This window comes from Malania oleifera, chromosome 3 (genome assembly GCF_029873635.1).
Source record: "Malania oleifera isolate guangnan ecotype guangnan chromosome 3, ASM2987363v1, whole genome shotgun sequence".
NCBI lineage: Eukaryota > Viridiplantae > Streptophyta > Magnoliopsida > Santalales > Ximeniaceae > Malania > Malania oleifera.
Genome location: NC_080419.1, coordinates 70,657,972 through 70,685,879, shown reverse-complemented (window position 1 = coordinate 70,685,879; position 27,908 = coordinate 70,657,972). Strand labels below are relative to the sequence as shown.

At 36.7% G+C, this 27,908-nt stretch overlaps 1 protein-coding gene across 1 annotated transcript in view; it reads right to left on the bottom strand.

Annotated features, from left to right (window-relative positions):
- The window catches only part of LOC131150672 (uncharacterized), an 89,928-nt gene that overhangs the window by 14,236 nt on the left and 47,784 nt on the right, over positions 1-27,908 (bottom strand). Inside the window, exons 6-7 of the mRNA XM_058101537.1 lie at positions 10,671-10,717; positions 9,642-9,858 (exon numbers count right to left, since the gene is read on the bottom strand). Of these exons, the coding sequence (XP_057957520.1) occupies positions 9,642-9,858; positions 10,671-10,717 (264 nt within the window). The remainder of the gene's footprint in view (positions 1-9,641; positions 9,859-10,670; positions 10,718-27,908) is intronic.

Here is a 27,908-nt window from a genome sequence, read left to right as displayed (position 1 = left end):
CTATCTCTGAATAACAAATAGAACCTCCTTCCAAACTTGAACAATCAGAAATCAATGAAGATTGAGTCACAACTTTACTTGTCTCCTTTGAAACCACAATCTACTGCTACTCTCGCAAAACCTCCACCAACCTCCCCTTCATGACCTTGAGGAATGAAGATCACATAATCCTCACCATTCGATTGTAGACCCACCTCCATAAAATTGCCTGTCTGGTTTGCTTTAATCCCCACGCAAAATTTTACCTGAATGAACAAGTGACCTCTGATTTTCTCTGATTTTGATACAAGCACAGGCAAACACTCGCATACCCAACTAGCAGCTGATAAAGTAAATCTAATCCATCAGCTGCAATTCTAAGTTTTCTTCTCTAAACGAACAAAACCCTTGCCTCAACCTGTTAATGATCCGCTGATGGGGGTCAATTTGTACCTCTTCATGATTAAATCCATCAAAATGAACGAAAGAAAACTGTGAATGCAAACACAAATTTTCATGCTTCAGCTGTAAAGATTTTAAACATTCTAGCAACTGTTATTTGGAAAAACCCATCAGGAAGCGCACACTGTTTCTCTCTCTCCCCTAAGAATAGTATTATAAGGGGAGAGCACATAGGAATGGCCGGGGCTAAGGTTTATTAAGAGAACCTTCAGATTAAAAAAAAAAAATTTAAATTTTCCGAACTTACATGTGTCTAATCCATCAGCTGATGGACTAACTTTGAACCTACCGATGATCAAATCCATTAAAACGAACGAGAAAAAATTGAGAATGCAAACACAAATTTGTGTGGCTCAGCTGTAAAGCTTTTAAACATGCAAGCAGCTGTTATTTTGGAAAACTCATCAAGATTGAGAATGGTATAAGGGAGAGAGCACGATGGAAGGGTAAGCACCAAGGTTTATCCAAATAACCTTTTGATTTTCAAAAACAAAAATTCTAAACTTACATGCTTCAATTAAAGTCCTTGCAATAAATTTTCAATCATACAAGATCATTCAACCATTTTCACCTAGGCGGAAGAACAGAACTTTCTCTTTAATTTCTATTATTCATTCATCATTGGATAGGATATCAAAAAAAAGAAATTGGAAGCTTTAGAATCAGCTTCCTTCCTAACTAGCCCTCTCTTTAAACTTTAATGACAAAAACCAATTCTTTCATCTTCTTTTAGTGAAGATGATTTCTTGTCTGAGTGCAACTATACATATAAACAATTTTTTTATTATGAAGTAAGCTATAATTTACAACTTAAAGTTTCACAATATTAAATTTTATATAATTTTAATGCAAAGAGAGTCCATCCTTCTTACCATCTCAAATGCACTCCAATTTCTCTCACATTTTGACAAGCCACATGTCAAGCTTAATATTTGAATAACAAATCTTTTCAACTTAGTACACTCATCCCCATAAGAATCCCACCAATCAGCTGGGGAATTTTTTGGTTCTTGTCATTCTTGCTGGTTCAATGCCAAAAAGTCCACTAGCGTTCTTAAATTTATCAATTTGTAAATCCATTTTTACACTTTCATCAGGATCACCAAAATTCTTTGACAGCAACTGCACAACCCCATCTTAGCTCCTGCATCAACCTTTAAATCTAGGCTACAATTATGCTACAATTATAGTGGGGACTACAATTATAGTGGGGATTCAAAAAGTAGGCTGCATCATGTAATGGCCTACGGAGTTGAAGCTCCCATGTTGCATCAATAATGTCCCAAAAGTTACAATAAAACCAACTGAAATAAGATAACTCTTTAAACTTACTCAAATTGTATATAAAACTATTAAAGCAAATTCAAAACATCAAGAGAGACTTGATTTACCTCTTCTGAACACTGTTTTAAGTACAATTGTATTTTTTTCCATTGCACAATTCATTTGCTCATAAATAAGCCCTACTTCTTGTGCTGGATCCAAATCTACCATAATATAGTAGTAGCTAGGGGTGTACAAAAATTACGAAAAACCGAAAAAAGGACCGAAACCGAACCAAAACACATTTCGGTTCGGTTTTTCGGTTTGAGGTTTCGGCTTCGGTTTTGAAATATAAAATATTTCGGTTTTGGGTTCGGTTTTGGACCAAAACCGAACTGAAAAAACCAAAAACCGAATTAATAAATTATAATTGTATAATTTTATAGAATAATGATAATTATAGATGCTGCCTGTTGGATCGCCAGTCGCCAGCAAGAAACCACCTCTGAATCCACCATGGCTACCAAAGTCGGAATAATTAAAGTGTGGTCTCTTCGTCTTCGTCTTCATCTTCAAGTGCTTATGGTGGTTCTTCTGGGTTTAATCATCAATCTCCATCTTCGATCTGCAACTGGAACGGGCTCTATCCAGTCACGCAGCTATTTGCCTCTTCGGATCTGGGTAATCAGCATTCAGCAACAGATTTTTCTTTCCAAGCTTGATGCCATTTGGGCCTTCAAATCAGCCGCTGACATGATCAACGACTCCAACTCCATAAACTCCGGTGAGAGATCCTCGCTGAACAATGACTTCCATGGCATCACTCACTAACCGCCTATGTGCTCTGTCACCAAAATGTCGAGGACAAAGGCACCGTCACCGAATAGAAGAACTCTCTCTTAATAGGTGAAGCTTCCATGGCATCAAAATTAATTAATATATTTCTACTGAACTTTCATTGTGGTGTTTATACATTTCAAGAAAAGAAAACAAAACATGGAAGAAGAAGGAAGTGAATGGATGATTCTGTGTGACATTCACCACGACATTAATCTTCAAATCCAACAGCTTCAATTTGTGTGTCTATATATACATGCATATATATATATATATATATATATATATGTAGTTCTGGGTAGATAATTTTTTAAAAAAAATTGCTTTTGGGTGATGTCAAATTTACAGGGACATGAAATCTGGAGAATCTGAGTGGAGATTAATATTATTCCACAATCTGGTATTCACAATGCCCCCTCAGCCTCAATCTGGAGAATCTAAGTGGAGATCATAATATTAATTTATTCCACAATCTAGCCTGCAGCCCTTCCAGCGGCTTTCTTGTGCAGAAAAGCAGAGAGAAGAATTTAAGATGCAGGAACCACAAGACGCTAGCCTTCCCACATCGGTTGGAAATGAGAAGAAAACAAGTATCCCCACCTTATATATTTTAGTTAGATCCTCCTTTCTACATGTCTCAGGCGCTTGGCTTTGCAATTAAAGTGTTGGCCCAGGAGTTAATAATGGGCTGTGGCCTGTTGATGCAGCCCAACTTGGGCCCAAGTAATGTTTTTGTTGCTTGATAGTTCAAAATTTGGTAAAACCAAAAATAACTGAACCGAACCGCAAAGCTCACAGTTTGGTTTGTTCATAAAACGACGGTTTACGGTTTGGTTTCAGTTCAGTCATTTTGAAAACTGAGGAGTTTGGTTCGGTTGGTGGTTTTGGCAAAAACCGAACCGAACCAAACCGTGTACACCCCTAGTAGTAGCAATACAACCACAAGGCAAGTACTGCCATATAGCCAAAAACCTTGACTTTCCAACATATATATATTTTTTAATGTTCTTCCCTTTCTTGTGAAGCTGCAACCCTACTAGATTACTTCTTCGGGGAAAACACAGACATCAAGGGTCCTTTATGCACACTAAAGCAAGATAAATTCAAGTATGCAACTGCAAAGCATGTCTTAGCTAGTCTAATGAGATCCCTCCCTTTGGTAACTCTTTCAACTAAGTAATGAGCATGGTCATAGAATATATATATATACATATATTATGCGTTGTAATTTTTCTACGTTTTGCAATAGTAACATAGATGGACTTAAAACTCTTTCAACTAAATAATGAGCTCGGTCATAGAATATATATATACATATAACGCATTGTAGTTTTTCTACCTTTTGCATTAGTAACATAGATGGAATTGAAGCTTCCTCTCAAAGTCTTCCAACATCAAATCAATGATATTAGATGCTATATATATATATATATAACGCATTGTAGTTTTTCTACATTTTTCAATAGTAACGTAGATGGACTTGAAGCTTCTCTCAAAGTCTTCCAACATCAAATCAATGATATTAGATGCAAAAGGTGTCCAAAACAATTTTTTACTTTTCTCCATTAACATCTCACCAGCTAAATTGTAGTCTGAAGCATTATCTTTCATAATTGTACAACATTCTCTACTCTAAATTGCTTTGACAACCTCATCTAACATTTCAAAACCTTTTCTGCAATTTTTGAAATATAAGAAATGCTAATAGATGACAAAGAGATGGTTCCCTTGGGGCTATTCACCAAAAAGTTACAAATGAGTCGCCTATTTTTGTCCGTCCTTCCATTAGACATAATAGTGCAACCAGCTTTCTTCCACTCTCACTTGTACTCTTCAATCAAATCCATAACCTTCATTATTTCATTTTTGATAAATTTCACCTTAATTTCATGATAAAGTGCAGGACCATATTTCCCAACCATATCAAGCATTAACAAAAATTCTGGATTGTTCACATAGTTGAAATAGAAAAATCTGGCAACTCATTGACAAACTTTACCCCAATCTCCTTTTCTGAAAATTTGATTCCACGTAGCTTGGTTTCTCAGTTTGGATACAAAAACATCATGTTTAATCCCCCTTTTTCTGTACTGGTTGCACCTCTCTACATGATTCATCATCTAGACTATGAATTTTTTTTTTCTTGCTAAGATTCCTTTGTTTGAGGGTGCAAAATGTCAGGGTATTTTTTCCTCACATCCTCTGCAACTTTGCCACAGGGTCAACATTTTTCCTAGTTCCAGCAAGATGATATTTTTAGCCTATGTACCACACCAAATAAAAAAACTCGAAAACATTGGCACTTCACCTTCTTACGATTATTATCCACTTCTATAACATGTTGTCATCCAACATCAGACCTATTACCTGCTGAGTTTTTCTTTTTTCTATTCCCAAATCCAACAACACCACTAGACATGATAGGCTGCAAGCACAGCTGCACAAATCTAGAATTACAAGTTCATATAAAATCAAGAAAGCAATCAAAGAAATTAACAAACCAAGCTTAATTCAGTGAAGTAAAATGAACTGCTGTGCTGTCAGCAGCAAACTACTATGATTCTCTGTTACTGTCATTAGAGTCATCTTCAAGAAGAAGAGGAACAAGACTCAAGATTTCTGGCTTGAAACTCTTAAAGATATTGATAATTTCATATGCAGCAATGGCTGAATAGATGTTTGTTCATCAAAGCTTTTCAAGAGCTCTCTGGCTGTTGAAAACTTCAAAGAACCAGGTGCAGACTGAACACAAGACTGCAACTTCAAAGCTCTCAGCAAGACTGCAACTCAAGGAAGTTAATTGAACACCAAGAAGAAGTTGATTCCTAGTAACGGATTCTGATCGAACACATGAAGGATTGAACTCCAGAACTATCTGCAAACTGCTGTGAGAGACATCTCCTAGAACAAATCCCATGTGCTATTTTGCCCTAATTTTGAAGATTTGGACCAAATAGGCCAATAGATCTCTCTTCTATTGCAAGACAAAACTTTCGGGCCAACAAAAAAGTAAAAAACGCATATTCCTTATCTTTAAAGAATAGAACAGAAAAGGCCACTCTAGTTGAAGAAGCAAACTGCTGTAACGATTCTATGATTCTACCAATTCTGCTGTGATCCTACCTGATCCCGAACATATGCATATCACAATCTTGATAACCATGATCCTCTCTAGACAAAGTTCCAAGACAGCACAAACTTCACCGCCATAAAATCTTCACATCTTTACCCCCCCAAACTCCCCCAAAAAAAAAAAAATTCCTAAAATTGATCAGCAAAAAATCCTCCAAGGTGCTAGGGCACCTAACATTCTATAAACAGACTAAAAAGCTTGTTACACAACCAAGCCATGGAACAAAGGAGAAATAATGTGTGCCTCACAACTAGAAAAACACATCACACATATCTGGAGACAGTTTTACAACCACATCGTCAATTGTCAGAGTATGTTGGATATTACAATTCTCAAGCGCATCAGATCCATAGCTTCTTGTTTAAAACTTCCACTGGGATCCTTAAATTCATCCAGTTTTCCATGTTCCAAGTTGGTGTTCCTCATGTTCCTTCTTCATGTTTTACTGTCATTGATCTTGACAGCCAATTTCAAGTCAAACAAATGACAAATCTGAAAAGGCGCATGATCCACTGCAATAACCAAGCAAGTGGTCCAACTTATCAGTAAAAGAGGCTAATAGGGAAGATTGGTCTTTCTTACATTACCAAGTTCCACACTTCAAGCTTTGAGAACAAGGCTCATCTTATCGCAGCAATGGGGGGAGGAGGGGAGGTATAACACAATTTCATGATCAGAATCAATTTAATTCTACCAATTCTGTTTTGTATGAAACAATATATATAATTTTTATGGAGCTGTGTAGTGGTTCAGTTAGTAATAATTCATCGGAGTGGTTATTGTTACTTGTTGGTAGTTACTCTGGATGGGCTATTGTTAGTCTTTGATAATTACTTTGTTATTTATAAAAAGCAGAGTAGTAAGGAACTAAGGATCATAGTGAAATTGATAAAACTTTCAATTGTATTCTTCTTCACAGTTGTATCTGATACTGTCCCACTGGAAATGGGGCATACCTTTCATCATTCTCTCCACCATGGATATTGGAAAAGGATATGTGTATGGCGAACAAAGAGTTGCTGAAAGAATTAAGGATAGACTAGAAAGTTATACACAAATTCTGTAAAAAAGATAAAAACAGAAAAGAAAAACAGAGGGAGGGAGAAATAGAAAAGGCAAGGAAGAAAAGAGACGAGGTTGAGAAAGCAAAATTTAGTTCAAATTCCTCCATAGCATAACCAAGAACAACTGTTTTGACTGTCTATGAATGGAAATTGCTCTGATACCAACTGTTATGTCCCTGCTTTCGAAGAAAGGGAGAAGAAAAGACCAACCAACTGGATCACGTTTTTCTTCATGTACAATCACCTTTTCCCTTTACTCTTGCTACACAATCCATTTGAGCAAGATTCCCTATTATCATTCCCAACAAAGAATGAAGTCTAACTGCTAATTAATGCAACTCAATTCCATCCACTTGAGCAGACCATGGTGATAACTGAGGTGGAAGAATAAAAGAAAATAAAGGAAACCAGATGCTATACCACTGCTGCTTGTTAAATTTGGTGACAAGAATTTCCACCTACAATCTTGAGCAAGCCAGACGCATGTTTTCCTCCACGGAGAAATTAAAACAAAATAATTTGTAACAGCCAATGAGAACATAATCATTTTACATATAAATTCAAGGCCTTGAAAGGTTAGGATAAGAATTCTATTCTTGAAAGCTCATCATATAATTTGCAATTTTGACGTTAATATATACCTTAAGAAAAGCAGAATGAACTGTTTCTTGAAGAAATCATGCAAAAAACTTGTCATTTACTTACATTGTTTACAAAAAATCATTATTTTAGTAAGAAATGAGGGAGGGATGATGCTCTCAAGGAATCTTACTACAGGACACACCTTTGAAGATTGGTCATACAGCTTGCATAAAGCACAGCACCGTTGACAATCACTAAAGATATTTAAATAGTACATATGTAATGGTGTCCTTTTCTTTTGTAGATAATGAAAAAATATATTAAAAAAGAAAAAAAAGTACAAATATCATAGGAAGGAGGACAAGGTATCATAAAAATAATAAAGAAAACTAGAAAAATTACAAATAAAGCAACATCCACCAATCTCTTTGTATATTCAGCAAGGCACTCTTTTAAATCCACCAAAGCAAAGACAGAAAAAGCCAAACAGGACATGAAAAGTTCTTTTCGCTTTGAAAGTCCCAGTACTTCATCCCAACCACATACACCAAACAACTGCCGAATTATCACACCTCCAAACTTTCCCTCCTCATGACTACCAAAAGCCATAAACTTCTGAAGAAGGAGGTCATTCAAAGGGCAAACCCAATCCAAATGTCCAAACAACCTACTCCAGATAGACCAAGGGAAATCACAAATGCAAAAGTACGAGCACTTGCCTCACTACCCAGAAAGCAAAGAAGAGAATCATCAGGCCTTCTTACATGTAACAAATCATTAGCATAAATTCTAGTTAGGAACACAGACCAGGCAAAAGCCTTAATTTTGGAAAGAGTCATTCACTCTCTTCTCTCTCATTCAAATTTTTCCTAAAGAACAAATTCCGATAAGCATTGATCCCATCAGGAAAAAAAACAAATAATATATAAATAAAAATAGGAACATGGTGATAATTGGAAAGGAAATACAGACAAGGAAACATAATCAAAACATAATCCTCCCAGAACCAATATTTGCTCCATTGCAATGCAGAATTTAACTGAGAAATAAACTCTCAAGGGCTCACAAAATGACATCAACCTATAGCCTCACAACCATATTTAATCCAGATAACTTTATGCAGAAGGGGACTTAGGCTTCAAAAGAAGATGCCAAAGCCACTAGGGATCGTTTCAAACCACTTATAGGAAAGTAATTTTCTGGAAAACAACTTATCTGAAAAAGTACTTATCTAAAAGTAGTATGGGATTACTTATCGTAAGTACTTTTTCAGATAAGTACTTGCTTTTCACAACAATACTTGCTTTCCAAAAAAAAAAAAGTTTGGATAAGTAATTTTTGATGTACTATTGACAGAAGTATTTACAAAAAGCACTTTTTCTGAAAAAGTACTTATTTTTTAAGACGTTCCAAATAGGGGCTTAGACACCAAGTTTCCCACCCCCACCACCACAAATTCTTTTATCTTCTCATTCTTAGGCTTACAAACAAGTAACCATTAGAGTAACTTTAACATGCATCTCAAAGCCCTAATCCTAACCATTTAGTAACAAAAGCATACATTTGTGGGGAGAAAGAATGAGGAAACAATGGTGATTTTTCATATACACTAAATTTCAGCTCAAACAAATTTATGAAGCTCACAACAAAGTTTTAATCCAACACAAGTGCCTGTGATAAATGTTGCACTAAAGTTATTTTTAGTATGATAACTTTTAAGCCTGGGCACTTCCACTAAAAAAATACTGTTGCCAGTTGTTACCATCTAAGTTGTCTATTTTTCAGCTATTTTCCATTATCTTAACTGTTTGGTAGGAGTACCTATGTTTCGTACCCATGCACTGGACGCAGGTACTCTACAGTCAAGGTCTGGGTCCAAGTATCAGAGATGCTGTGATACCCTGAGCCAACTGCTTGGGTTTGGATAAGACCAATCCTTATAGATACCTGCAAGCCACATGTATTGGGTATGGCTCGGGAATCTTGCTTGAAGCAATAAATATAAGTATAAACACAACAAAGCCTTTCCTTACAATCCAGTATTACGTGTGTGAACCATTCCTGATGGATCATTCATCACAGGTTGAAGTCAAATGGAATATATGCACACACAATTCTAGTTGGATCATTCATCACACATGTCAAAGTTAGCAATTGTGACACAACTGATGTTATGCCAACTTAATTTAAGCAGAACAAACTAAGTTTGATATGCATTTAATGATGCTGCGGTTGGGATCAAGGCAAAGTCAGTTGACTAGAGAATATAATGCATGAATAACTAGATATACCGTAACATGTTCAGTCAAAAAACATATAACCTGGAATTGGAGGAAGAGATGGCCAATCTGCAAAGTTATTATCGCTGAGGCAAAAGCAACGGCAATAAAGTGCACCACGAATTGCAAGATACCATGAGGATCGTTGACTTAATTTTTCCATCATCTTGTGATAGATATACAGAAGAAAGCGGACATCATCTGCTGCTGCACGGACCATCAGTTCAGACAATGGTCTGCATGTCCAAAATTCAGGGTCCTGAAAGTGAAATGCAAGATTGTAAAAATATATAAACAAAATGAAATGCGAGACAGAAGATATCATTTTTCAGAAAAAAAAACTAGTCAAAAAGTTACATGTCATGTACAAAATAATGCCAATATAAGTGATGATGAAAGAATTTTAAATATACAATTGAACACCTCTTTATTGACAATAGCAGTGATGTTGGCGGAAAAGTGGATATGATTAATATACATAAAATGAATTGGACATGAATATAATGAAAAAAGGTGAAATTTGAGCAAGGAAACCAGCTTAACTGCCTGTTAAAATTTAACAGAGAAGAAGGGGCTGACCCTCCATAACAAAACTAATCTGCTTGATGCCCAACACTAATGAACCTGAACCTACCCAGCAACTTTTTCTCTCACCTGCCATTTCACAAGACCACACTGAATTTTTTTGGATCCAAGTGGGTCCTGTGCATTTAGTATGTTCTGCAAAGAAACCAAGGGTGATTTCATGCAGAGGAATCCTTTTTTTTTTTTTTTTTGTGGGAAGGGAGGAAGCCACCGGAGAGGATCATTCTTCATATCTGCCAAAAAGGCCCTTGTCACAGGGTGAAATCTAACAATTAGGCACTTATCACTAAGTGAAATCAGACATGCAGTCCTCCAAAATTGTTCACTAAATACTCAGACATACATTAGCAAACTAAAGTGGTCTTACAGATTTGCAACTAAGGCAGTAGAGCCGTAGAGGGACATTTACTATAGTTTTACTGGCATAATCATCATTTGGAACCACCATCATCAGCTCTAGAATAATGAAAAGCGATTAACACTGACCTGCCTTAGAAGGACACGAACTTCTTGCTTCTCCAGATAAGATATTCCTGTGTCAAAAATCCTCAAGGTGAAAATTGAACCAATATGATAAATAATATCACAAAGCAAATGTAAAATTTACCAGTTGACAAACCCATGTTTATAAAAAGAACAATAATCAAATGTATTTGTCATAGAACAGTATAGGGAGGCCAATAACACACATATCATAGCAGCTGGTGTGAGAATAATGCAAACTGTACAACACAGACTACAATGAGAAAGAAAGAGTAATGCACTACACACTTCTGATAGCAAGCCAAAACTACTGAATCTTGTCACAACTCACAAGCAGACATGATTATATTACACAACCAAGTCTGTGCATGCATAGTTAGTCTTGCTTGAACCTGCGAAGGGTCTCACCTAATTATATTGCAGTTTTGCACATTTGTAATTGTCAGTAGCTAAGTGTTGCAAATTGTAGGCAGGCACCAAAGAAGAAAAAGTATAAATAACCACCAAAAGAAACACATGGAAAAATGCATTTATCTCTATGCTACGACTATAGAAGCTTTTAAAATTCAATAAATATTGTCACAAAGAGTGCTGTAACAATATTGATCTAAGCTAAAACACATGAAACATTCTAGCTTCTATAATAGCTTAAGCAGAATAAAAAGAAATTGATGCCTACAGAGAAAGCATTTCGGTTTAACAAGCATTAGTGCCTTATAGCTCTACATGGAAATTTATTCCTAGTATTTCACACGTTCATAATATTATTCCTAATCAACATTCTACAAGACATAGTGAGCCACAAAGCAAGGCAAAGTGAAAAAATACAAAATAAAAAAATAAAATAAAATAAAAGGAATTTAGGCTAAGTTTGAAAGGCTAAACTCCTAAATGGCATTTGTGGAGAAGGCACGCCTTCATCCATTTAGGAAATTAAATTTAAGTTTGATAATTGTTCAAATGATACAAACCAGACACACAAATCAAGAAAATTCTATAGTCCATCCACGAAGTCTTCCAAACCCTTTGACTCTTGAAGAGGTGTACACGTGCTGGGTAATAAAATTTTAATTTGAGTATTGTTCAATCGAAAAGCACCAGACTGATAAAAAGTAAAGAAAATGTCCTCATCTATTGACAAACACTTCCAAAGCCCTTGACTCTTCCTTTTCTCTTCCAAGGACTCCCCACTCTACTCCCACACCCCCTCCTCCACCCTCTTCAAGCTATTTCCCCTTTGATGACCTCCAAAGGGAACATAAAAAACTCTTCAACAAGGATACCCATCCCAATCTTTTGTTTTTGTGGCAATGTTCCCCTGAAAGTTGGAACCATGAAAGCAAGTTGAGGATTGTGATTTTGGAGCTAATGAGTCTGGAATGATTATTTGAATGAATTAAGTTTGTCAGCTTATAACGGCCTAAAAGTGCTTGAGAAAATATATGACTAGTCTCCAAAATTTATTCATAGTTCTTAAGTTTTTATATATATTATATATATATATATATAATATCTATTTTGTATTTTTTAACAAAAAATCAAAAAATACATAAAGCTTCTTGAGCTTTCTAAAATTACAAGGGTTTCCCCTCACATTTGAAAAAGTTCATAGACATCCCCTATCAAAGATTTTTTTTTTTCATTTTATTTTTTATAGTAGAAAAAGAATTTCATAATAGATTAAGAATATACAACCAGGAGACTAAGACATCTCCATAATAAAGTCTGGAAAAATCAGGAAAAAAAAAATGGGAAACTAGTAAAAAGCAAGTAAAACCAGCGCAAACTAACAATCCAGCAGATAGCGCCAATCACACTGAATATCAGAGAAGATCAACCCCCAACCCCCCAAAAAAAACAAAAAAATTGCTGTCCCACACACCAAAGAGAAGCCAAATAATGTAATCTTTTTTTCCAAACCAACAAATGCAGCAACTTCTTCCCTAAAAAAGTACGCACATCACGCTCCATCCACAACCCTCAAAATACTGCAAAGAAGTCACATTTCCAGAGCACTGCCCTTTCCTTTTTCCTGCCAAAACCAACAAAAGAAACTGGCAAAAAGTCCACTGCCTCTGCACTCAGATAACATTTTCCTAAAAAACCAAATAACTTGTTCCACATCCTTGAAGCATAATCACAATGTATAAAAAGATGTGATGCAGATAAAAAACAATTAAAACAAAGAACACAGGCATCTAGAGATAGAGCCTTCAAAGGTCTCCTGACCCATAACAAGTTATTGGTATTAATTCTATCAATGCAAACAACCAGATAAAAGCCTTGATTTTGAAGGGGAATTTGGCCTTCCAAATGGATCTATAGAGGAAAAGATGAATAAGATCTAGTCAGAAAATCATGAAAAGATTTGCAAGAATAAACCCCCGAAAGATCCAAAGACCAAGATCTACCATCCTCCTCCAAATAAAATCAACAGCTATTCAACACGACTAGCAAAGAGGATAACTCTACCAACTCCCTATTGTTCAACGAACTATAAAAATGAAAATCCCAAGAAGGCAAAGGACCACCTGAATCAACAACAAAACATGAAATGGGACCATCCTGCCCTAAGATCAAGGGAAAGAGATGAGCAAAAGAAGTGAACAAAACTACATTCCCCAACCAAGGATCTTTCCAAAAGCGGACATTACTACCCCTTCTGACCAAAAAATTAATATGAGGAATGAAGAGGGGATAACTCTGAGTGATAGCTATCCATGGACTCTCTGAAGAACATCTAAATCTCAAATTAGTATCCCACCCATTCTCATTTAATCCATACTTACTTTTAACAGCTTTATGCTACAAGGAAGAGTTCCCTAGCAGAAACCGCCAAAGCCATTTAGCCAAAAGAGCTGTGTTTCAAACACCATGTTTTCAATACCCAGACCACCCTCCCCTTTAGACCTACCCAGCACTTCTCAACTTACCAAATGATCCCTCAAGCTGCCAACCCTGACCACATGAAGTCCCTCATCATCTTCTCAATCTTGCTAGCTACCCTCCTGAGAATTGTTGGTTGAATCTGCGAAGAAAATGCCGCATAAATATCAAAGGAGCTGAAGGGGAAATGTTAGGAAAGGTCCTTACAACATTCGCAAAACTTAAGGAAGACACCATAGTTTGCCCATCAAATTTTAAACTTCCAAAAGGCTTATGCCTCTTCACCTTGGGATTACACTTCCCTCATCAATGGTAAAATGGCTCACCTTATGCCTTCCAATTTATAAAAATGACCCTAGTTATGTGAAAAATGCATGGTGTCCTAAGAAAAGAATGGGGTTTTGGCAGTTAAAACTATTATTAATGATCATTTAGCATTAAAAGCATGTGTTAGTGTCATGTTAGTTAGGAAGGGTATTTTGGTCATTGCAATGTACTTCGCATATATTTATAAATAGAGGGAGAAACCTATTGTTATGATGAGATCTTCCATATTACTCAAAAGTTCAACATGGTATCAGAGCAAGATCCGACCTAACCCTAATTACATAACCATCACTATATCAAACCCTAAACATCATAATACCACACAAACTTGCTGCTGTAGAAGGCTTAGCAGAATCATCAAATTCCTGAAGCAGGTTCAGGAGTTGCTATAAAACCTGTCCCTAGGCTGCTCTTTTACTATCACTGATATATTAGTAATTCAGTAAGGCTAAGGCACCCTCTTAACCAATTTCTCCATCCTGTCCCAAGACCCTTTTTTCTTATCAGCAAAATATTATTAGAAAAAAAGAAAAAACTAGGCATCAAGAAGATGCCAAACAAATACAGTGAAACTAACAAAAATATATAGTCACTAAAGTACATCTAGAAAATCAAGTATTATAGAGGAATTTCTTTTAGGTGTTCCACTATGCCAACAGGAGATCACAGAAATCCAGTTATCCATAACAGCCTGCAAAGAAGAAGCCATCCCATTAAAAGCTCTTCTATTCCTTCTTTCAAAACCATCCAAAAAAATATCAAGAGGGAGAAGGGAAATAGAAAACCTCACCCTCAACTGAAGCTGCTACAAACAATTTCTTCCTAACCATGGAAATAGCCAAGCTCCAGAGATTCTTGGTCAAGGAACGGAAGACATGATCCACAAATTCCACTTCCTCAAGGCATAGAAAACACCTATTCACAATAAAGAAGCCTTTTCTTTGGAGGTTACAAAGGATGAGGATTTTCCCTACAGCGGCCTCAAAATTGAAAAAAGCAACATTTGAAGGGGCTGCAGTTTTACAAACAGGCTTTCAAGGAAAGGAGCTGATGCAATCCACAGGGTAGATCAGGTGACAAAAAAGACTTGATCGTGGAAATTCCTTCCTTGCTTAGAAATCACAAGGGTTTATTGGAGGAGGCCTAGCATTGAACATTGTAAAAACTTCTTTAAAAATTTATACACGTAGCCATCTCCCAATCAAAACATTCCTAATCAAGGGAATGTTCCAAACAGTCCCATGGACCAAGTATTTTTGGTGATGACAAATGAGGGCATTTTTGTTGCAGGCAAGTCTGCAAATGGATGGGAAGGAGGTGCTAAGCTAGGAACCACCACGCCAGAGGTCATGCCAGAAAACATATCCACCCCATTTCCCCACGCTAATATGAATGGAACTTCTCCCAGCCTGTTCTAATGAATATCAAGACACTAGTGCCATAGCCATCGATTGCCTCTCTAGAGTGCATTGTTGGAAGTAAGAAGGGATCTAAGGCGAAGACTTCCCCAGTGCAAGGGTTGTGATGATATTTGAATTCCTGTTCTGTGCTCCCCCAAAGGAATCTTCTTTGAATGCCCTCTAGTCGATTGGCCTCTACACTAGGGATAGGAAACAAAGACATAAAATAGGCTAGGAAATTGCATACCTTTTATAAAAGGGAGTATGCCGCCCTTGAAAAGATAATTCCTTTTTCCAACTAGCTAGTTTCCTTTCAAATCCACCAATTATAGAATAAAAAACACCCTTGTCTTTGAACTGGGCTCCCAGAGGGAGACCAAGGTAAGGAATAGGAAAGCTACCGAGGTTGCAGCCAAGGATACCAATGAGGAGAGGACCGCAATCACAAGGTCACATAGGAATGACAATGCTCTTTCCCAAGTTCACTTCAAACCCAAGAAGGATGCATCTAAGGTTAAGAATTTGCTCCAAATCATCCCCGGAGTCATCCACAAAAAGGAGATGGGAGACTTCAAAATTAACACTGTTCCTTCCTATGTTAAGCCCCTTAAGCAAGCCACCTTAATTTGCTTTAATTAACATGTGGCTTAAAACCTCCACAACCAAGATAAATATGAGAAGGGGGAGGGGATCCCCTTGTCTCAAATCGTGCGAGGATTTGAAAACTCCAAAGGGCAGCCATTAATCAACACAGAAAATGATGGGATAGATGTTGAGAATTCCACTTGTGACTTTGTCCCACATTGAAAAAAGTGAGTGGATGATGGGTGCTTATATACATGGTTGGGCCCAAAACCCAATAGGCTTAAGCGTTTGGGTCAAGTCGGTGTTCACCCATGTGTATCAAGCACACCCATGGACTCCTCCGGTGTTAACAAGTGGTATCAGAGCCACGTTCATATTAAATATGGAAGACAACGTAGGTACTATGTGCAAGCTCACAGCTTCAAATTATTCAATTTGGAAACCAAAGATGGAGGATATTCTTTACTGTAAGGATTTATTTGATCCGATTGAGTTGGGTAGCGATAAGCCGGAAAAACAAACTGAAGCTGACTAGAAGAAAATGCATAGGAAAGAAGTTGGCAAAATCAGACAGTGGGTGGATAATAGTATTTTTCATCATGTGGCTCAAGAGACAAATGCCCAAATACTTTGGAAGAAGTTGGAGAGTCTTTATGAGAGATACTGCTCACAGCAAAACTTTTGCAAATAGAAAGCTTGTAAATTTGAAGCTTAGAGAAGGAAAATTTGTTACTGAGCATTTGAGCGATTTCCAAAATTTGGTAAAACAGTTAACCAACATGAAGATAATTTTAGATGATAAACTACAAGCTTTGTTGCTATTAAGTTCTTTGTCAGATAGTTGGGAGACTCTTGTAGTATCTCTTAGCAACTCAGCCCCAAACGGTGTGTTGACCCTATCGTTTGTTAAAGATAGCTTGTTTAATGAAGAGACCAAAAGGAAAGAAATGGGTATAGATAATACCCAGGTACTTGTTACAGAAGATAGGGGGAGAAGCCGATACAAAAATGAAAAGGGTAGAAGTAAAAGTAGCTTCAAGGTTAAGATTTAAAAATCTTGAGTGTCATTATTGTGGTAAAAATGGTCATATCAAGAAATATTGTTACAAGTGGAAGAGAAAAAATAAAAGTATTAGTGACAAGCAAGAAAAGAAGGATCAGGATAATAATGATCGTGTTACTGTTGAAGATGATTTGGTTTTTGCTTACGATGATAATGTAATTAGTGTTGCCTGTAATGAAATTAGTTGGGTGGTTGACGGTGGTGCCTCTTTTCACGTGACATCAAGTAAGGATTTCTTCAGTTCATATGCTTCCGGTGACTTTGGAGTTTTGAAGATGGGAAACGATGTTGTGGTACCGATAGTTGGCACTGGAACTGTTTGCTTAAAGACCAACAATGGAACAAAATTGGTGCTCAATAATGTCAGGCATGCTCCTAGTGTCCGTCTGCATTTGATCTTTACTGGAAGACTTGATGATGATGGATATTGCAACTTCTTTGGTAATGGACAATGGAGACTTACCAGAGGAAATTTAATTGTGGCCCAAGGTAATAAATTTTCTAATTTATATTTTATGAATGCTTCTATTTGTTTGAATTCTGTGAATCCAGTTGATAACGATATCACATCAAAGTTATGGAACAAGCGACTCATTCACATAAGTGAGAAAGGACTCGATTGCTTGGCCAAGAAGAATTTGCTATCAAGCTTAAATGGTGCAAAACTAAAAAGATGCGTTCACTGTTTGGCCGGGAAGCAGAAAAGGGTTTCATTTAAGAGTCATCCTCCTTCCAGAAAAACAAAGTTACTTGAGTTGATTCATTCAGATGTTTTGTGGCCCAATGAAGGTAAGGACACTTCATGGTGCACTTTATTTTGTTACTTTTATTGATGATCATTCAAGAAAGCTTTGGGTTTATGCTTTGAAATCCAAAGATCAGGTGCTTGATATGTTTAAAGATTTTTAGGCTTTAGTTGTGAGAGAAACAGGAAAGAAGATAAAATGTATTCGCACTGATAATGGTGGGGAGTATTGTGGTCCATTTGATGTTTACTGTAGACAACAGGGCATCCGACATCAAAAGACACCTCATAAGACTACTCAATTGAATGGTTTGGCAAAAAGGATGAACAGAACACTAGCAGAGAGAGTCAGATGTTTGCTTTCAGAAGCAAAATTACCTGGATCATTTTGGGGTGAGGCATTATATACTGTTGTTCATGTAACTAACTTGTCTCCTACTGTTGCGCTATAGACTGATGTCCCTAACAAAATCTGGAATGGGAAGGATGTTTCCTATGACCATCTATGTGTGTTTGGCTGCAAAGCTTTTGTTCATATGCCTAAAGATGAAAGGTCCAAGTTAGATGAAAGCAAGGCAGTGCATTTTTATTGGGTATGGTCAGGATAAGTTTGGCTATAGGTTTTATGATCTAGTGGAAAAGAAACTTGTGAGAAGCAGTGATGTAGTCTTCATCCAGGATCAAACCATTGAAGACATTGGCAAGACAGAAAATTCTCAATTTCAGGATAGTGATGGCTCAGTTGACTTGGATCTGATTCCTTCTGAAAATTTTCCTCGTACAATTGAGATTGACAATCAGTATGATACAGAGGCAGATGTTCAAAATGATCATGTGGTGGAAGATCACGAAACTACTGATGAGGAAGGTACTTCGACTTATAAATCACCTATAGCCAAGGACTTAAATTTCAGTCAAAATGTCGAAATTTCGACCGAAATTTCGAATTTTGAGGGTTCCCAAAAGGAAATTGAGAGACAAATTCGATTTCGAAAAAATTCGACCGAAATTTCGAGCTTTTGGCAAAGTTCGAAATTTCAAAAATTTTGAAAATTTCGGCTGTTCTTCCGAAATTTTCTGGAAATCATGTGAAAAAAAAAAAAAAAATGGAGGGAAGAATTTCAGCGCTATTCTGAGTATTCTCAGATTTTTTTTTTGCTTTTCCCACGTGATTGTGCACATTGTGCAACCCGTGAGCTTATACAATGAAAAACAAAAATCTTGCAGAGATACTCTACAGATCCATTATTCAACCCAATAATTCCACCGACCACTACACAATTTATTTGTATAAATTAACATGCATTCAGATACATACCTCAAGCTCAAACTCCCAAAGCCTTCTTCTTCTTCCATCTTCAAACTTCAAAAAAAAAAACCCTAGATTCCAAATTTTCTGCAGCCTCCTGCCTCCACCTTTGAAGTTCGAACTCCGAAAATCCCTAGCCTTCGAATCCCCTCCTGCCAACCCTTCGAGCCTCTGCCTCTAGCCTTCGGCTTCACCCTCCACCTCCATTGTTGTCAGCGTCGCACACAGTCGTAGCCAGCCACAAGAACTCCAGCCTGCAATCTTCCTTTTTGTCGAGGCTCTCGCAGAGCTGTGAGCAAGAAACCGAGAGAAGAGAGACGAGAGTCTGGAGCCACTGTCGCCCCTCCCTCCATGAGCAGCAGCAGCTCCACGAAATAAAAGGGCTGCAAACTAAAGGCTGGTTTATATTTTAAATAACATGTTTTAACTTCTAAGTTTTTTTATTTACTCAAAATCCCCCTTGCCCCCAATATATTTACAGCAATGCCCTCCTCTCCCATTTACTATTTACCCCTTAGTTAATGTTACTAACTTACTAGTTACTACTTACTGCTTTGCTAGTATACTAAATAATAAGTTAGTATAATAAATAATTAGTTAATAACTAGTAAATTTAATAACTAAATACAATTAGAATAATTTACTATTATTTTCTTATTATAGTATAAATTAATAAATTATTTCATTTATTTAAATATATTCATTTTAAAAATTTATTACTTAATAATAATTTTCTAAAAATTATCATTAATTTTGTAATTTTAATTTAATAATTTAATATTTCTCTTAGTTATTAATTTATCTTTATTTAGTATCTAAATATTTTTATTTTAAAATTGCAGAGTAACATCCAAATAATTTTTTTTTTTTTTTTTTTTACAATTTTAGAGTAATTTAACACCTAATCAGTATAACCTAGTAATTAAATAAATTAAAGTACTTATTAGCTTAATATAGTTTAAATTATTTCATTTATTTGACTAATTTAATTTCCATAATTTATTGGTAATTTTGTACATTATCATTAAATTTTGTAAATTTAATTTAATATTTTAATGTTTGTCTTATTTATTAATATTATATTGATAATAAAACATCTCAAATAATTTTCTTTTAAAATTGTTGACTAATTTAACACCTAATTTTTGATTCATTGTTACCTTGTAGGAAAGTAAAATTATCTACAAAAATGTCTGAAGGAAGAAAACAAGATCCAGCATGGGAACATGGATACCCAATGCCCAATGTCAAGAATCGATTTATTTGCAAATTCTGCGGAACACAAATGAAGAGTGGTGGTGCAACAAGATTAAAAATGCACCTAGCAAATTACGACCGACAAAGTACCTCCAGAAGTTAAGCAAGAAATGAGAATTGTTTTAGAAAGAAAAAAAACAGCTAAGGCCAAAAAAATAGAAAGAATGGATCAAATAAAAAATGAATTGCATGGGAACTTGATGCAATCACAACAAATTGATGAAGTTGATGATGTTGACGATATTGCATACCCGCCTGACATTTCTTCCTACGAAAGGTTTGCATATCGTCAAGCATTCTATGCTTCAAAATAGACGAAATGGGAAAGAGACCAATCTCGTAGGTTTGCAGGTAGCCAACAAGGAGGCAGTTTAGGGGCTAGTAGTAGTGCAGGGCAACCTCCGATGAGGCGATCTCAAAGTGTGAGAGTGCCAGAAATAGAGTCATATATTTCAAAGCCTACTCAATATTACAAGTCAGATGCAGCAAAACAAAGAAACTTGAAAAATTTATTCAAAGGAGGTAAAATAAAAGAAGAAATGAATAGGTTGATTTCAAAGCTTTTTATATATGATAATGTGCCACCTGAGAAGGCAAAATCACCTCATTTTAAAAACATGGTATGGGGTTGGCAATCAGCTGGAACGGGAGTCGATCTACCGACACCCTATGAAATCAGAACAAAATACCTTGATTTAGAGGTAAAAGAAATGGAAGGCCACGTAGAAGAAGTGAAGAAAAAGTGGGCCACGTATAGCGGCACTGTAATGTGTGATGGATGGACAGGCCCTACAAAATTATCCATCATAAATTTCATGGTTTACTCGAAAGGAAGCACAATTTTCCTAAAGTCGGTAGATGCTTCTGACAAAATAAAAGACCATGAATACATATATTCCCTATTAAAACATGTTGTGCAAGAGGTAGGAAAGCAACATGTTGTCCAAGTGGTGACCGATAATGGTAGTGCCTACAAGAAAGCGGGTCTAAAATTAATGAAAAAATTCAACTTGTATTGGACTCCTTGCGCCGCTCATTGTATTGATCTCAGTTTTTAAGAGATTAGAAAAGAGAAGCAATAAGCATAGTGATCTTGCAGGGGAGGCAGATCACTAATTTTATATATATCATGGATGGTTGCTTGCTAAAATGAGGGAGCACTGTCAAGGGGATATTGTGCGTCCAGGGGCCACACGATTTGCTACAAACTACATTGCACTTGATAGCCTACAAAAAAAAAGAGTAGGTTTAAAATCTCTATTCACATCTGATGAATGGGCTGAGCATGCTCTTAGTCGAACAAAAATGGGTAGAGAAATTGAAAGTACAGTTCTTAACCATCAATTTTGGGATAGAGTGGCTAAAGTTTGTAACATTTATGAGCCTATATATCGAGTATTGCATATAGTTGATAGTGAAGTGTGGCCAACATTAGGAGTTGTGTTTGAAGCAATAAGGGTGATGAAAGAGGCCATTGAAATAGGTGCAAGAAGTGCAAGATGGGTTCTCAAAGTCATCAATGACCGGTGGGAAAGAACCCTTGAACACCCTCTTCATGCAGCAGGTATAAAATATTTATAAATTTCAAGAAATTCATATATCAAAATACTTATAACATATTTATATTTTACATTATTTGATTGGCAGCTTATTTCTTAAATCCAAAATGTCAATACAAAGAAGGTGTTGGGGAAGATCCTTATTTTCTTGATGCAATTTACAAAGTTTTTAACACCCTTGAGCCACATTCCTCAGGCCTGGATCAAATTGGAAATGAGGTATATTTTTAAAATAAAATTTAAATAAAATAAGTCTTAATCCATGTTTAATTATTCAATAACAATATTTTTTTTTAGATTATTATATTTAGAAATGCTAAAAGAAGCTTTGGAGAAGCAGCTGCTTTAGGCAACCATGGCACCTGGTAAGTATTTTTATATAAATGTATAATACAAAGTTACAAACTTCAAGTACAATCTACTAAGTAGTAAATACTAATTAGTGTTCTTAAAACATCTTGCACAGCTGATTGGTGGATGATGTATGGATCAAGTGCTCCAATCCTAAGAAAGCTAGCATTGCGCATTTTGTCACAAACCGCATCTTCGTCAGCTTGTGAACGAAATTGGAGCACATTTGCACTCATTCACACAAAGCAAAGAAATAGACTAGCCTACACCAGACTTCAGCAGCTTGTTTTTTGTTATTACAACATGAAACTTCGAATAAGAGATATGGAGGCCGAAATGGACAAAGTGGCTGAACAAGATCCCCTGGACCTTCTTGACATATCAGTTGAATTTGGTGATGAGGATGAGTATCCACTTTTTCAATGGATTATGCCATCCCATTTTGATGAAAGAGACGGAAATTCCCATCCACAAATGGCCAAGCATGCACAAGATGACTTTGGCATTAATGTTAATCAAGTAATGGTAGAAGAAGTAATATCTAGTAGTGATGATTCACAAATGAATCTTGGATCTAGATATGGAACTTCATCCACTATACCCTCTGGTGGTGATGATAATAATGACAACAATGATGCTAGTGGTGACGGATCTAACCCCGGCGGTAGCAGTGGGCAAGGTGGTGATGGTAGGGACTATGGAGGAAATGAAGGATGGCAAGATTATAGACCAGAAGTGGAATATACATGTCCATCCCAACTAGAAGATGAGGGTCCACAAAGAGAAACACGTCCAGTTGATAGGCAATACAGTCGTAGAAAAGAAAAAGGGAAGATGCATCAAATAGAAGAGGATACATTTTCCCTTAGTATAGAATCTATGAGTATAGGAACAGAGCATGACTCTAATAGTTATGGTGGTTATGAATCTACACAGAACAGCTTCTCACAATCTACATATGGCCAACCGTTTTCATATGCAAATGAGCAGGCACAACAATATGGAAATTGGCAACCACATGTCTATGGGTATGGACAAATAGGTCAAGAATATGGGTATGAGTATGACCAGTATGCAAATGCAAAACAATCCTATGGACATACACAACAAGTAGAACCTACAAGAAGAAATCCTAGCACACGAAGATCTTCTGGCCGAGTAGAAACTGCCATGAACCAGATGACTATGGAGGAGTATGAACAACACATGTACACCTATACTCAATATTTTGGAAATTATATGACATGGAGTGATTATTGTAAACAATATATGTCATCTCGAAATCCTAATGATAGGGATAAGAGAGATGACTTTGAGCCACCAAGAAAGTCCATGTGGTATTAGATCATTAAATGTATAATTTTTATTGAAAATGTAGTTGTTTAAATGATAATTTGTTGCCTTAAATCTTAAAGGACTAATTTCAAAACTTTATAATCATTTGAATGTTCTTCAGCTCATGGTTTGTTTCGCGATATGCAGTTTAATATCCTACACACTAGAAACTTATCATATATGAATTTTTTTAATGTATTTTGATACCATATTAAGCATAATCATCTATTCTAATATTTCCTAAAGTTTTATTGTAAATTTCCATCATTTACTATAAATTTCTGTAATTTCTTTAAATCGAAATCAAAATCGAAATTGAAATTTCCATCGAAATTTCCATAAATTGAGACCATCAAAATTTCCATCGAAATCGAAATTTAAGTCCTTGCCTATAGCTTCACTCAGGAGGTCTACCAGAGACTGACAGCCCTCCACGAAATATCCTATAGATTAGTATGTTCTTCTAACTGATGAGGGAGAACCAGTGTTTTGAAAAAGCCATTGAAAGTGAGCAGAAGCAACAATGGTTTAGTGCAATGGAAGATGAAATGAAATCTCTGCATGACAACCACACTTTTGAGCTGGTAAAATTACCTAAAGGTAAGAGAGCTTTGAAAAATCGGTGGTTCTATAGATTAAAACAGGTTGAGAATTCTTTACTCCCACGGTACAAAGCTAGATTAGTTGTCAAAGGCTTCAGTCAGAAAAAGAGGATTGATTTTGGGGAGATTTTCTCACCGGTAGTGAAAATGTCGTCAATTCGTGTTGTTTTGGGCTTGGTTGCTAGTCTTGATTTGGATGTTGAGCAGATAGATGTGAAAACTACTTTCCTCCATGGCGATCTCAAGGAGGAAATTTATATGAACCAACCTAAGGGTTTTGTGGTGAAAGGTGAGGAGAATTATGCTTGTAGATTGAAGAAGAGCTTGTATGGCCTGAAACAAACTCCTAGATAGTGGTATAAGAAATTTGAGTTTGTCATGGTTCAACAAGGCTATAGGAAGACAACTTTAGACCATTGTGTATTTGTTCAAAAATTATCTAATGATGATTTCATTATTTTGTTGCTTTATGTCGATGACATGCTCATTATTGGTCACAATGCTTCTAAAATTGATAGGTTAAAGCACGTGTTGAGCAAGTCTTTTGCAATGAAAGACTTGGGACCAGCGAAACAGATTCTTGGCATGAGAATCTCATGTGACAGAAGTGCTAAGAAGTTATGGCTATCTCAGGAAAAGTATATTGAGAAGGTACTTCAACGGTTTCACATGGAGAAAGCCAAAGTGGTAAGTACTCCTCTTGCTACACATTTCAAGTAAAGTAGTAAACAGTCTCCTTCTAATGATGAAGAGAAGAGAGAAATGGAAAGTGTTCCATATGCATCTGCAGTTGGTAGCTTAATGTATGTCACGGTTTGCACAAGGCCAAATTTAGCTCATGCAGTTGGTGTAGTTAGTAGATTTCTCTCTAATCCATTCCAGGTAGAAAGCATTGGAATTCTATGAAATGGATTATGAGGTATCTCCATGGTACAGCTAATTTGAAACTCTATTTTGGTTCTAAAAAACCTGTTCTGGTTAGCTATAAAGATTCAAACATGGCTGGAGATTCGGACTCGAGGAAATCTACTTAAGGTTATTTGATTACCTTGGCAGGGGGAGTTGTGTCTTGGCAATCCAAGTTGCAGAAATGTGTTGTTTTGTCCACTACAGAAGCTGAGTTCATTACAGCTACTGAGGCATGTAAAGAGTTATTGTGGATGAAGAAATTGGTTCGTGAACTTGGATTCACTCAAAAGAGGTATGTGTTGTTTTGTGATAACCAAAGTGTTATTCATCTTAATAAGAATTCAACCTTTCATGGTAAATCAAAGCATATTGATGTGAGATATCATTGGATTCAAGACACTTTGGATTCTAAGTTGCTTGAACTTGAGAAGATCCACACTGATAAGAATGTTGCTGATTTGATGACAAAGGTGGTGCCTTGTGCGAAACTTGAGTTGTGTGCCGAGGCAACCGGTATCAAAATTGTTTGATAATCTTAATGAATGTTTCCTTCCTCTTATGGGCTTGAGGGGGAGATTTGTTTGATCCAACCCACATAAGTAAATAATTAAAAAAAAAAAAAAAAAAGGAAGCCCATGTGCTTGAAGCCAACTAGGGCAATTAAAGGAGGCCGCAGTGTGGAGTGCTGCTACAGGGAAAGAAAAAAAATTTGGAGCGCCACAACAATGAAAAAGAAGTGTGTGTGGTAGTGTGTGAGGCAACAGTAGTGTGTTGTCGTCTTTATCAACTCGATGATCGGAAAGTCTTTTGTGATCCGATTTTGCTAAAATTTGGAGCACGTTCGAGATTTGTCGACCTTCGATCTGGACGGTGAAGATCTATTTCAGAGCTTTGGAGGACCTGATTTTGTAGTACTGACAGTAACTGCGTTCGAGTGACTTCTTTCCGCTCATTCTTATTTTATCGTGATTCTTTTGGAAATCCTTTTTGCTCTAAGTTTGTGAGCATTTTTGGTGATTGAACTACTATAATTTTTGCCTCTAATATAGTGAAAATTTTATTGGGTCTCATAGGCCCCGTGGTTTTTACCCTTCACGTTGGAGGGGTTTTCTACGTTAAAAAATCGAGGTGTTCCTATTGTGGTATGTGATTTATTATTATTGTTGGTTGGTTATTTTTGCTCGTCACAAATTTAATTTTTGGGAAAGATTTATCCGCTGTGTTAGTTGTCTTGTTACTTTCCCAACAAGTGGTATTGTTGGGTCCAGCCCACATAAATAAATAATTTAAAAAAAAGAAAAAGAAAAAGGAAACTCATGTGCTTGAAGCCCATTAGGGCAAATTAAAGGAGGCAGCAGTGTGGAGTGCCGCTATAGGGAGAGAAAAAAAAATTTGGAGCTCCACAACAGTGAAAAAGAAGTGTGTGGCAGTGTGTGAGGCAGTAGCAGTGTGTTGTGCAGTCTTTATCAACTCGACGATCGAAAGATCTTTTGTGATCCGATTTTGCTAAAATTTGGAGAGCACGTTCGGGATTTATTGACCTTCGATCTAGACAGTGAAGATCTGTTTCAAAGCTTTGGAGGACCTGATTTTGTGGTACTGATAGTAACTGTGTTCGAGTGACTTCTTTCTGCTCATTCTTATTTTATCGCGATTCTTTTGGGAATCCTTTTTGCACTAAGTTTGTGAGCAATTTTTGTGATTGTACTGCTGTAATTTTTGCCTCTATTATAGTTGAAATTTTATTGGGTCTCATAGGCCCCATGGTTTTTACCCTTCACATTAAAGGGGTTTTCCACGTTAAAATCGTGGTGTTCCTATTGTGGTGTGATTTATTATTATTGTTGGTTGGTTATTTTTGCTCATCACAGATTTAATTTTTGGGAAAGATTTATCCATTGTGCTAGTTGTCTTGTTACTTTCCCAACAAGTGGTATCAAAGCTGACAGTTCATAACTTTGGGTGAGCAACATCGTAAAAGTTGAGACGTTAAGCTAATTCTCTTGACGTGCTAACAGTTGGAGGACCAAGTGTGTGACTGAGGCCAATAAGGATCATCTAGGCTTGGGATGGATCGGAATAGGGCCAAGACGTGGGAGGTAGGACTGGTTCGGAGGCACATGGAATGCAATATGTGGCACGTAAGGCGCTAATGGTAAGGCCCACTTGAGCAACTGTTAGGGAATTGGGCATACTCCCATAAGGGAGACGGTTTCCATTCAAGGGGGAGCAGTGGCAACTCACAAGTGAGGGGGAGATTGTTTAAAATTCCACTTGTGAGTTTGTCCCACATTGGAAAAAGTGAGTGGATGATGGGTGCTTATATACATGGTTGGGCCCAAGACCCAATAGGCTTAAGCTTTTGGGTCAAGTTGGTGTTCACCCATGTGTATCAAGCATACCCATGAACTCCTCCGGTGTTAACATTAGAAACACAAAAACTAACCAACTTCACCAAATTTCCCCAAAACCCACCCTTCTGAAGATATAAAGTAGGCAGCTCTAGTTCCCATAGTCAAAGGATTTTTCCATATCCAACTTACAAACAATTCCTCTTTCTCCTTCCTTTATGTCAGAGTCAACAACCTCATTCACAATAAGGGCAGCATCCATGATCTGACTACCACTCACAAAGGCATATTGTTGCTTCCCAACGATTTTCAAAACTGCCACTTTAAGCTTGATTGCCAGAACTTCAGAGAGGAGTTCATACAAGCTACCAACCAAGTTGATGGAACGAAAATATTTTATGCTTAGAGCCTGCGCTCTTTTAGGGATACGAAAGACAAAGGTTGAGCTGATGCTAGTGACAAATTTTTGTAGGCCATGGAAGTCTTTAAAGACTCCAATAATGTCTTGTTTGAGAAGGTCCCAATTCCTTTGAACGAATGCCACGTTAAAACCATAAGATCC